The sequence below is a fragment of the Gallinula chloropus genome, assembly GCF_964237585.1.
Source record: "Gallinula chloropus genome assembly, chromosome: 3".
In the NCBI taxonomy this organism is placed as follows: Eukaryota; Metazoa; Chordata; class Aves; order Gruiformes; family Rallidae; genus Gallinula; species Gallinula chloropus.
This window is the reverse complement of record NC_140087.1, coordinates 60,422,540-60,436,200: the sequence shown is the minus strand read 5'-3', so window position 1 is coordinate 60,436,200 and position 13,661 is coordinate 60,422,540. Positions and strand designations below refer to the sequence as shown.

General features: G+C 40.7%; 1 protein-coding gene across 1 annotated transcript in view; it reads right to left on the bottom strand.

Moving 5' to 3' along the window:
• The window catches only part of HHAT (hedgehog acyltransferase), a gene marked incomplete at both ends in the record, with an annotated part of 151,320 nt that overhangs the window by 121,994 nt on the left and 15,665 nt on the right, over positions 1-13,661 (bottom strand). The window contains one exon of the mRNA XM_084261094.1: positions 10,325-10,475. Coding sequence (XP_084117220.1) covers positions 10,325-10,475 — 151 coding nt within the window. The remainder of the gene's footprint in view (positions 1-10,324; positions 10,476-13,661) is intronic.

Here is a 13,661-nt window from a genome sequence, read left to right as displayed (position 1 = left end):
AAAATGTCAATATTTTATTTAAGAATTGAGAACATTAGTTTGTGTGCCAGTTCTATCAAAGACTAATACACCATTTTTGCAGCAGCTAAAACAATTTGGCATCAGATCACAGTTAGCAGAATGCAGAGGCATAGTAATGCAATCCTGACTTGGGGCTCTACCTTAAGGGGGATTGATCTAGGGGGACAGTGTGCCATTTTAGAAAAGCTCAGTCAGCAATATAGATGGAGACAGGTAGATGTGATACAGTGTTCCCAGGGACTGTATTGTAGACAACAGTATCCCAGGCACCTTAAAAAGTCACACTGCTGCTGGAACATGAACATTTTTGAAGACAGAAAGGAATGGTGTAATTTCTAACAAGCAAGAAAGTTCAAGCACTAGCACCATCACACATTTCACTGTGGTAAATGATACAATAACTTTAGTTCAAGCTCTTCAAATCAGCCAGAGTGGTTGCCACTTACATTGGTGATGAAATCGACCAAGTGGATTATTTATCACAGTTTCAGTACTCTGTATCCTGCAGGTATTCACCATCTCTTAAAAGCAGCATTGTAGTTGCTGCAACGTTTCAAGAGTTCTAGACCCTTCCTTTGACAAATGTGGCTAAACTTGACATTAGAAAAATCCAATTCAACCACACATCCTCAGAGGAGCCCATCCTATTTAACCATGGAACAGTGTTTGCAAGAGCAGCACTTCTATTAACAGTCTTTGCAAATAAATCTTGCATACTGATGGTGAGCTGCTGACTAAGTCTCTCCCCACCAGAGCATTTTGCACTGGAGACAAAGAGGTCATTGAACAAACAGCTGCTTTCACCAACACAGCGCTCATAAGCTGCTTCACTCTCCCTTTCTCAAGCAATGTCTTACAGCATGGATGCCCAGAAGTCTCTGTAAAGAGAGAACTGCTGATGGATGCCCTGCCTTTTCGCAGTTTTAAGCTACTTGTCCTGATCCTCCTAGTTCTGCTCATCTGTCTTCCAACACTGCCCATGGCAACCTCCCCAGCTGGCAACTGCTTACACATGAAAGCTTCCAACTGGCTAATAGCTACAAGTGTGCAACACAAGTGAGAAACATTTCAGAGTCTTCTCTGAAGACTAAGATTACTACAGGGAGAGCAGATAGCAAAATCTATATGCAGGTTTTGTAAGCTACATTATTTAATGTCTCAATGAATGATAAAACTTTGCTAAAGCAAATCTCTAGGGGGGGGTATGCCTCCCAAGTAGAGTAAGTTTTTGTCAAGTAGTAATTGCTACCAATTGATTCATCACCCTCATTATTAAATAAAGATCTGGGAAAACACCTATACTTTTAAAAGACACTTTCGCCTGTCTAACTTTAATGGATTCAGATAGATTGCTTTCTGCAAGCTTACTTGAAACCTATGCCTGCATAGCAAAGCTTGTCTCTTCAGTAACAATCAGCCCACTTCTTCCTGAATAATACAATAGCCACCATGCCAGGATGCACTATTCAGAAAGCAGACACACAGCTCAAAATAGAGAAACAACAATTAAATTATCACAAGATATTTTATAGCAGAAATAAATCTAACAAGCAAACTGAAAACGTTCAGCTGAAAATCCCAGACTGCTTAGTATTATTACTTTTTGAAGTGAAGATGGGTAGATGAATGAGGCGGCAATAGATAACCCAGAAAAATGAGAGCAAATCCAACCACCTATTTGGATTTACCTATTACTCTCACAACAAAATATACTTTTGGACACTGAGCCTTGAAGTTACATCACAACATGTTCTGGGGACTGTTTCCACAAACAAATATATCCTTAGAGTCCTTGTTTTTCACTTCAGGCTTTCAATTAGTGCAAGACACTTAGCAAATTCCACCCACATTCAGATTTTACAGTCTGCCCACTGACACTGTATCAGAATAAGGAACAAATATACGTATGCAGCTCTTTTGGCATGCATTCAAGATAATACCAAATCATGTAATTTCCTATTTAAAACCAAAAGTGTTCTTACAATGCAGCATACAAAGAAACGAATTGTGGCTCAAGCCAGCGAGAAAATTCCTGTTTAAGGGAATTTAAAGTTCTTTTAAACATCCAAATCTCGTGAACCTGCTTAAGCCTAGATTCCAAGCTTCAAAGGACTGTATTTTGTTTGCAAGCTTTAAGTTTCAACCATCTGCAATGCAGCAAACTAGTAGTAGCAGCTTGCCTTCATCTCAATATAAAAATGTTACCAAAGAAAAGGGAAAACCAATGTTATTTGAAAGAAAAAATATGAAGACTGTCAAATGCTTTTATATCATGTCTTTGACTAGAAATTTCTTGTTACAGCAATAACAGGCAGGACTTGTATATACACGAAGATATCTATCACATTCTCTGACACTTGCTTAAGGACATACGAGAATTTTACCACTTCATGCTTAGATAATACACTTAGCATTTCTGTCCTGTTTCTTCCTGATGTGATTCAGCGTTACCAAGTTGCCTTTTGGTGTCCTCTTATTAGGATAACCAAAGGTGCCACTGCCCTCAGCCTGTGCCGGATGCCTCCGCCCAGAGCTCCTGTTTAGTGCTGTACAGCTGTTCGGCACTGATACAGCCAATGCATAACCATTCATGGTACCTCACAAGACAGTACTTCACAATTGAACAGAGCAAACCCTAAACTTCTTTCGTAGAAATTACTTCCTGGATAGCTTCAAAGGGAGAAGCTAGGGCTTCCCATACTCATGAGACCCACAGTGAAATCCTGACCCAGCCAAAAATCAGCAGCAAAACCCTCACCAATTTCAACAGAAGCAGAAATTCCTGGACTGACTCTGGACAGCAAGTATAAGGCAGGATACAGTCCAACTTTGGTGTATGTTTTATTAGAGATGCCTTCACCTCTGAGTAGAAAATATCAGTAAGAGTCCCAAAGCTTCGTTTGTGGAGTTTCAGTTATTAGCTGGGAGCTCAGGCTGAAGACCTGCATAGCAAAAATAATCTACAGTAAGATGACTGCAAGGAGAAAGGTCTTTTGTGGACCACAAACTGTCTTCACAAACTGCTAGTGGCCTCCAGCCTACAAATTTGATCCATGATCTAATATGCTTTGTTGTTTCATTTCAATTTAAACACACAACCTGTAACAGAAAGCCTGAGGAAAGTTTTAATGATTCTAGGCAACAACTTCCCTTCACCCCTGCAATCTCCTGGCCAGAGAGACAAGCAAAACTTGAAGACAGCATCAGTCATTGCCAGTGTTAAGACAGGTCTGCTTACTTAAGAGGCTTTAAGACAAGAAATTAGTTCTGTTTCTCACCTATCACTCACACTGTGACATTGTTCAGCAGACACTATCTTAAAAAGAACAAATCTCATTTGTGTTCTGTTAATCTCTCCTAGAACCCTTCAGAAGAAATATTACTTTAATTTTATACCTTCTGATCCTTCAAAAGTCTTTGGTAGCTCATGGAGAATAGATGAAGCCTAATGCCCATTAGTGGCAAAGTCCCATAGGGTAAGTTCTCTCTCAATTTTCCTCAACTGAGACTCTCACAACGCAGCACCCCTGTCCAATTGCTGTGAGATCCCAACCCTTACTGCAAACAGAATAACAAAGTTTATTAATAGCCATTACTCATTTTCTACAGTGGTTGAGCAGGCAGAGTACTGTTTGCTAAATGTCAGCAGCAACAATAGTTTGTATCTATGCAGAGCTCATGTCAAATACTGTGAAGAATGGGCTTCATAGGTGATCAGCAGTAGGTGGCTTTAACTTGTTCCTTAAAAAGCCCAGCAATTTCAGACTCCAGTAACAAAGCAGTCACCACGTAAATAAATTTCAAGTAATTATGCAATTTAGACCCAAGAAGGATTAGGGTGTTTCATTATTGCCTCTTTTTACAGTCCTAAGAGACAAATAATAGATTTTTTTTCATCTACTGAAGAGATTTAAGGAGCCTTTTTAAAGCCTTAATATAACCAACAAATAGAGCTGTACGGTAGATAAGAAGTGCACCATGCACTAATTTGGCTGACGTCAAAAGCAGTTAATTCTTTTGTCTCCAGCAGTGAAAGCATGACTAACCAGGCCAGAATTAAAGCATCTCCCATACATTCAGGTGACACACTAGCTAAACATGACGTGTTACAGATCAATGCCCGGCTTTCAGCATCACAACAGTTAATAGCAGAAAACACAAGTAACTCAGTGTTGTTTGTCAACTTGTTTCCAAGTTGTTCTACTACTAAAAAATGTGCACTAACTCTGCAATTAAACGCCCAATTTTTGGGCAAGCAGCCTAAGTATTCCAATGCTGGCACGCAGGTGTAACATTTAAAGGTTGCACATAGCTGCATAGCCCTTCTAAGGAGGAGTCTTCCCTTCATTACTGCTGGAGTCAGTGTGGTCTTATCTGCACAGCTGTGTTACTTCTCACAGGATCACATAACAATAGAATCTGTTGGGTTGGAAGGGATCTTTAGGGGTCATCTAGTCCAACCTCCCTGCAGTAGCAGGGACATCAGGTTGCTCAGAGCACCATCAAACCCGACCTTGAGTATCTCCAGGAATGGGATCTTCACTACCTCTTTGGGCAACCTCTCCCAGTGATCTACCACCCTCATATTGAAGATTTTTTTCCTAATATCCAACCTAAATCTCCCTTGTCTAGTTTAAAACTGTTGCCCCTAGTCCTATTGCTACATGCCCTCATGAACAGTTCTTCCCCAGCTTTCTTATAGGCACCTTCCAGGGACTGAAAGGATGCTATAAGGTTCCCCCTGGAGCTTTCTCTTCTCCAGGCTGAACAAGCCAAATTCTCTCAGCCTGTCTTCACAGGAGAGGTGCTCCAGGCCTTTGATCATTTTTATGGCCCTCCTCTGAACACACTCCAAACAGGTCCATGTCCTTCTTGTACTGAGGGCTCCAAAGCTGGACACATCACTCTAGGTGAGGTCTCACCAGAGCAGAGTAGAGGAGCAGAATCAGCTCCCTCGATCTCTGGCCACACTTGTGATGCAGCCCAGGATGCAGCTGGCCTTCTGTGCTGCAGATGTACATGGGTGGCTCATGTCCAGCTTCTCATCCACATGTATCCCCAGGTCCTTTTCCTCAGGGCTGTGTTCAAGCACATCATCTCCTAACCTCTAAGGATAACAGGGGTTGTCCCAACCTAGATGCAGGACCCTGCACTTGGCTTTGTTGAACCTCAGGAGGTTCACCTGGGCCCACTTCTCCAGCCTGTCCAGGTTCCTCTGGATGGCATCCCATCCCTCTGGCACATTAAACTTACCACTCAGTTCAGTGCCATCAACAAATTTGCTGAGGATGCACTCAATCCCACTGTCAATATCATTAATAAAGATATTAAATAGTACTGGTCCCAGTACAGACCCCTAAGGAACACAGCTTGTCACAGTCTTCCATCCAGACTTTGAGCCATTGACTATCACCCTCTAGATGTGAGCATCCAGCCATTCCTTATCCACTGAACAATCCACTCATCAAATCTGTGTCTCTCCAACTTAGAGAGAAGGATGTTGCGGAAGACCATGTGAAAGGCCTTGCAGAAATCCAGATAGATGGTATCCATAGCTCTTCGCTTGCCTACTGATACAGTTACTCCACTGTAGAAAGCCACCAGATCGGTCAGGCAGGACCTGCCCCTAGTAAAGCCATGCTGACTGTCTCAAATCACCCGCCTGTCCTCTATGTGCCTCAGCATAGCTTCCAGGAGGATCTATTCCATGATCTTCCCAGGCACAGAGGTGAGGCTGACAGGTGAGTAGTTTCCAGGGTCCTCCTTCTTAGCCTTTTTAAAAATGGCTGTGATGTTTCCTCTCCTCTCTTCCAGTCACTGGGGACTACACCTGACTGCCATGCCTTTTCAAATAAAATGGACAGGGCCTGTGCAACTACATCAGACAGTTTCTTCAGGACTCTGGGATGCATCTCATCAGGTCCCATAGTCTTATGTACATTCAGGTTCCTCAAATGTTCACAAACCTTATCTTCACTTACAGTGGGAGGGACTCTTTCTTCCTGGTCCCTAACCTGTGGGCCGTCAACTTGAGCACGGTGAGGGGAGAGGTCGCCAGTGAAGACCACAGCAAAGTTGTTCAGAACCTCAACCTTTTTCTCATCTGTTGTCACCAGCTCACCATTGCTGCTCATCAGAGCAGGCAAGGGTGTGTGCATGTGTACACTTAAAACACCCTCTGCTCATAGGATAAGCTGTCTTGGCCTTGCATCCCTGCTCTGATCCCCAGACAGCACCTTCTCCCCAGGAATGAAATCCCAGTGCAGGTACTCCTGCAGCTTTGGGAAGCAGCTGTTGCTGCTGCTGTAACCCCTTCTGCAGCAAGGTGGGCAGCAGGTTTGGGCCACAGATCTGGGCATGCTGTTCAAGTTTCTAGCAGGCTCTGGGTGAATCCTGCTTTCATCCTTCACACTGTCATGGAGTTGTGGAGTTCCTTTACATGAAGGCAGTAGAGGCAGGTATTGAAAGTTTTTGAAGGATAACTGACTCCTGAGAGTACCTGCCATGAAAAGGTGTTTACAACCCATCATTTAGCATTTCCTTTTCCCCCCCTGTAATTACCTCTAAATGACAGGCTGCACGGCAACAATTTGCTGTTCTTACTAGCATATAAACTGAAAATTAAACTCATAGAAAGAAGAGATTTAGGAAGAAAATCTGTTATCTCAAATTTCAGACCACTAGCTTATCCAGGAACACCACAAAAGACCACTACTACACTCAAACAGAAAACAAGAGCCTTCCACAGGAGTTTGCTACAGTACAAGCCATTAAACTTACAACAGCATATGTTTCTGAGCCCAGAGGCAGGGATGTCACCCTGACACACACAGGGCTGTAGTAGTTACAGTTGAACAATTATGGCTGTGTTAACTTCTGCCACATATTGGCCATTTAGGAATTCAAAGAGGCAAGCTCCCCAAGCATTGACAGAAACACCATTTCTGATCTTGCCTAAATTACTAACTTAACGGTATCTTAACACAAGCCCTTCCAGCAGCTTTCTTCTCTTGATTTATTAAGCTAACTCCCAAAAATATTTATTCTAATACAAAGGTTAGAAGCTTAAAGGGAGGTACAAGATAAACTGGGCTGAGACAGTGAGAAGCACAGGTGAAAACAGACTTAATTACTTCCCCCCCTTGTAGGTCAGAAAACCCATTTTCCTTGTTTAAAAATCTATTCTAGTCCTCACCACAAACTAAGAAAATGCAATTAGATGTAAATAGTATCAAGTGTTTAAACCAGAAATGAGATGGTAAGTTTTTGCTCTCTATTCATCATTCCACAATTGTTGCATGTGGTCACAGTGATCTCTTGTGCTCATACTCACACACAGCACCAATATCAGACTTGTCTCTGCCCCAAAAAATAATGAGGGGAAAAAATGCCTTGTAAGGTCATAAACATACACAAGGAACCATTTCCAAAACAGTGAAGGGAGACAAAATGTATCAGCATGAGGAAGAGACAGATACAGATGACATCTTCATTTGCAGATCCGTTTTCTAAGACATTAATTACAGCTGATGATACAGATTAAAATTTTGCTGTAGGCTAATCACTGCAGAGCAATTCACCAAGACCTTGCATTCAGACCAGTTCCCCCCTACAAGGCAAGCCATGCCCTTGCAATAGTGAAGTAGATAAAAACCAGACTGAATTGGAAGAAATTTCTTTCAAATCATAACCCTGATGCCATTTATGGTTGTCACCAAAATATCTGTGGCCTAAACTTCACATGTACAGACACATATAAACACCAATATGTCAAACAGCCCTCCTAGTCCACCTATCAGGATGCAGGAATAACTTATGCCAGACTCCTGTCATGTCAAGACTCAGGGTCATAAATACAAGGTGGAATATAAAACTTATAGGACAGTAGTTGAAAATGGCCAGATCTTTCTCTATTATTGCATTATTTTGGTTTCATCTGGCAGCATGTCTTCAACTCCATTATCTTTATTCCAGTTGAGATTGCTTCTTGTGAAGTTTACCTTTCAAATATGACTTATTGTCACCCTGAAGAACCTCTACCCTTGCTGAATCTAGCCTATAGTAAACACACAAAGTTTTAGCATAATTTATCCCAAAATTATTTTGGGATAAGATACTTGGGAGGGTGCAGATTTTAAGGTAGACAGGCAGAAGAGTTGTGCTTCTTCACAAATCTTATTGGACTATAACCACAGACAGCTGGTTTCTTACACTACACTGTTCCCATGGTATATCAAAACACATCTTAACATGTCCAACATTCTCGCATAAGAGCACCTGACACACCATAACATAGTAAGGAAACAATAACAGTAGCAGTATCTTTTTTCCATGAACAGCACATGCTAAGCATGTCTTAATTTACAACCTGACAAGCTTTGTGGAATGCTCTGACATTCACTGGTAAGTCAAAATTGACACAGGATCTAGTTACATGCTAGCCAGTGTTTCTGTAGTCTCTCCACCCTTACTCCTCCACTACAGTAACCTCCCACATTGAAGTAGTTCACAAGTTTCAGCAATAGCACAACCTTCTCCAGTTGCACTACACACTTTGCTCCTTACCTGAGAAGCTGTACTGCAGATACCAGTCTTAACTAACTCTTTAAGAATACTCACAAGCTTTCAACACCACTGCTTCCTCTTACACAATTCATTACCTACCTTACTATTACCCTCAGCAACAAGAACAACCCAAAATTTAATTCCTTGTGACAAATAAGATAACAAACATTGAAAACTAAGTTTGGGTGTTAATGAACTGCTGGCTTATCTGGAAATCAGGAGCTCAGAACCTCCCTTTCACAGCTATAATGAAGCTTTTGATAGTAATAGTTTCATGCATTTATTAGCCATACAACTGTGTATCTAGCAAGAGAGCGATAGCGTGGTAAATGAAACCACAGTAACATTCAACACCTGTTTGTGTCTTGAGACAGTAAACAAGATGCTATTGTTTGATGCAAGAGATTGTCTTCATTAAATAAAATGCAAATAAGGCAGAATCTATTATAAAGTTGGCAACTCATTTTTAATTAAAACCTTTTTATTTAGAAGTTTGAATGAAGACAATTTGGTTTATTTAGTGCCATAAAGGGGGAAATGGAGTACCTAATTTGCTTTTTGTTGGGGTTTTGTTTTTTTTTTTTTTTAGACAAGCTGTGTTGTCTTTCTTACCTTCATGATTGAAAGCTCTTCCTCCTGCTGCATCAGTAAATTTATGTGATATGTGGGGGAAGTGGAGGTAGGCAGCCGTCTTGGACATAATGAACACAAAGTCATGGAATTCAAAATCTTTGGTGAGAGGAGGAAAACTGCCTCCAAAGCTTCAACACTAGATATGGGGAGAGCAGATTTTGGGCTGCTCAGGGAACTATTTAGTAAGGTTCAAGGGGAAACTGCTTTTGGAGACATTGGAATCAATCAATCAATGCTGGTCACTAAGTATCACCTTCTAAAAGCACAGGAACAGGCCATTCCAAAACATCAAAAATAAATCAGGTGGGGCAGGAGGCTGACTTAGCTGAACAGGGACATTCTACAGCTTAGGCAGAAAGCATAACACCAACAGAAGCAAGGCCAGGCAATGCTGGAGGATTATAGGTACACTGTTTGCCGCTGAAGGGAGAAAATTTGTCTGGCTGTGGCTGGCCAGTACTGTGGCAGACAATAAAAAGGGGGCTTTGAAATACATTAACAAGAGGACCGGAGAGAACATTGGTCCATTACACAGTGAGTTACCTGTTAAAAGGTAATTGAACTTTTCTGCTTAGATACGTTTCAATTTTCATAAGTATCATGAATATTTTTAAAGAATACCCAAAACTTTTACTGTGATATACCAAGCACCTTTGCAGGCTCAAAGTACCTTTACATCAGCTGTTACAACTACCTGACACAGCAGCATCATTGCTGTTTGTGATGAAGTTCAGTTTTGTTTGGCACCTCTAGAGCAATACACAGATTCCATGGAATAACAACTGGAAAAGGAGGGGGGAAAGCTGCTGTTCACAGCTTTGCTTGCAAGGGCCAGCAGGCCAAGAGATGCTGCTCTTGGGATTAAAAAACCCACAGATTTAACTCTAAGTCCCACGTTCAGTTCAAACTCTGACAGTGAATTTAAACCAAGGCATTTGCTAGTAGCTCAAATAATTTTTAACAGTGCATTTGTTTTCTGCACCTTATTTCTTCTGCATGAGGACATGAAAGCAAATATGTATGCAACCATGGAGACACACACAGGCATGTTCTTATACACTGACTGTATCACTAATACATTGTCTGAAAAGCAGTAGCAACTAACCTCCACATTTTAGTGAAGCTGTGCATCAGGCTCACACAGCAAGGCAGAGCTGGAGGCTTTAGTCCATCCATTCGAAGAAGGAGGGCAGGAACACCATACAGAACCAGGTATTTCACATAAAAAAATAGTACTTGAGCTAAAGCCAAGCCACCTAAAAGAAAAAAAGTTTAAAAAAAAATTATACCTTAAGTCTTTAAATACTTTTAAAGCCTGTTAATACTGATCACATCCAAACAGCCATTATTTAAAGTTCAAAGAATTAAAGCAAGAATTGTCAGTTGATGGGGCATTATAATACCTACATTAGCAACAGTTCTAGTACAATCACATGCAATTTTGACATTAGGTATGCACAAAGTAGTACCATCATGCCAAGCATCTATGCAAGCATCTATACTTCTGTTTCCAAAAATCTTTTGACTGTGGGTATTGACTGCTATGAAATAAATACTGAGTTACATTGAGCTAAAATGCAAAACACTCTAAACATTTATCACAGGGACAATACATTTTTCATCTCTGCAGAAAAACCCAGACCACCACTCTTCCCTTGTTCATCCAGAACAGGTATAAAGAGTGGTTATCTTGGCAACTTACCCTAACCCACAAACATCCCAGGCCCTGTCAGGTTATTTGTGCATCCCTCAAATACCTCCCCAAGATTCCTCCTGCTGCAGCCAAAACCATAAAAGACTGGAACTCCATTTGGCATAATACTTAATACTTTGCAATCCCCCAGGACAAAAGTCTCCTTAAGATGCTTTAGCTGCCCAAATCCTGAAGAAGCAGCTTTAGCTGTGTGTTTGCTCATAGCTTAACCTGGTGGGCAGCACAAAGCTGCATCTTGCACAGGTCTGAGATGCAAGTCATACTGGGTATTCTCAGACTTACTCACCTGTAACAATCTTAGGGCACATTATAAAGTAACATGATTCACATTAATATTCTAAATGTTTTCTGCTGAACAAAATGGTATTTGACCAGTAATCACATGAAAGCATTCAATAAAAAAAAAAGGGAGAGGCCAACACCTTTGAGTGAACTCTCACCAGTTTCTGTAAAGTTCCACTGACTGGTGGACTTTTCCACCTGACAGCAGGAAAATTTAACCCCAGGAGGCAAAATAATAATTTGGAAGATTAAAAAAATAGAAACGCAATTCTTACATCTTCTTCCTTTCCAGGGATTTGCTTTCCCTCACTGATATTAACTAGCTTGTGATTTGACTGGAGTACTTTAGATATCCAACGTAATTTTGTACCTTCCAGCAGGCTTTCCTTGGAGACCTTTTCTCAAACCATCTCCAGCAGTACAAGCCCCTGAAATCCTACATCGTTTGTGCTTTTTTTGGCAAAGCATCCCCTTTGCATTCTACTAACTAATGGATATACTATGAATGGCAACCAAAAGATAAGCATTAAAAATTCATCTAATATATAACAACTCTGGGTGAAACTTCAGCACTTGGCTGCCTCAATCCAACATTTCGTTTAAATATCATGATCCACATGCATGATATAAGAAACAGTTGTGCCCTACAAGGAAAGTGGTGTTAGAACAAAATACCTAGATGTGAAGCTTACAGTGTTTTCCTTCGGGGGGAAAAAGTCATCTACTACTCAATAGCATTCTTCCCCAAAGGAAAACAAATCAAGAGCATGATTTGGATACTAGCCAATCAGCTACACATTAGATTACTGCTACATCATCTACACAGCCAACTTTGCTTTAATTCCCCATCTCAATTTCTCATTTCTTTCTGACAAATTTTGTTTCAGAGCTGAATACAGACACCCACACAAACCAGTTATGATGATCACAGCTGTCTGTACACTGGTAAATTCAAATCCCTGTGGTCATTCATGATGGAAAAAACAGGTTTAGAGACAGGCTACCACTTTTGAGTCCCAAAAATCAACATGTATTAAATATAGTGAAAGATTCCAAGTTCTCAGGTACAGAGTTATAATACACAAGTTTCAGGGGAGGAAAAAAAGCATTTTTGCTATGTCTAATAGCATACACACAAATCCTCATTATTGTTAAAGAGCAGACAGCTTGAGAGCACTGGCATTTTAAAAAAAATCACATCACCGATCATTACCTGGCACACACCAGCTACTCCTCATGGGGCAGTTCTGAGACTCATACCAGAAACGTGAAAGTCCCTATCACAATATGGAGGTGAAGTTCTCATTGGTCTTCAACTCATCCCAGCTGCATCAGATTTCTACCCATGCATGGAAACCTAAGGGCAGGATTCACAGCCACACAACAGGCTGCACTAGCAACCCCTGCAGGCTTTAAACCTTCTTGCATACCTGAGGCTTCCAGCCACTCTGCATTTGCTCCATTATAGCACAAAGCAGGCGGAAGTGCACTGCTTTGCCTGATATAAAAACACAAATTAAAAGCAAGAAATGCAAGATCAATGCTAAATTTCTCAAATCCATTAATAATATCACCCTTCCCCCACCCCCACCCCCCCCACTTAAAGCTTAAAGATCACGCATGTGAGTATGACCTCAGATTGGAAACAAGCTACACCAAGTGAATATTAAACACACTCCTAAGGGAAAAGAGTATTGCAAAAATGTTATCTTTTCCCAAGAAAATTGATTCAAAGGACCCAGAGTCAAGGTGATTTTTATACTGAAACATGCTAAGGGATAAAAAAAACAAGTTGAAGTACTCAATCTTAAACCCATGTACTTCACAGTCAAGGTGTTTGAAGGCCCAGGTTAACCGATTTCTACAGAAATGGATAGTTCCATTATATCTTGCAGTCCTTAAAACATTCTAAGTTCTCCTAAACTTTAAAAATACATTTATAGACTTTTAAAAATTGACCTTAAACATTGCAAAACTGCTTTTTGTAAGTTTCATAGAGTTTTGTTTCAAAGGTAGGTAGGATCTACAATATTTGCAGTATTTAAAATTTTGGGTTGGACTTTTTTAGTTTTCATGTTCTCAAAATTCTGCCTAATGTTTTTTGTCAGAAGTTATCAAATAGACCATTTTTATAAGCAACTAAATACTTGGATCCAGGTATTAGAAACCACTCACAGCATTTTTCTGTCCATAAGCCATCACCACAATCAAGAATTGGAATTTAGCAGGCAATTTTATCATGAGCACAACAGCCCAAATTCACCCTTTTGGCAGCTACATGTCCCTATGGCATTAATGATTGCAGACGCTTGTTTCTGTCAAGCACCAGGGCAAGTTCAAATCGGAAACAGCTATCAGATAAATATGCAGTCATATTTCAAGATGAGTAACTGACACATAGCACAAGTCTGCTAGGAAACAGACATTTAAAACAACTCAGAACTTG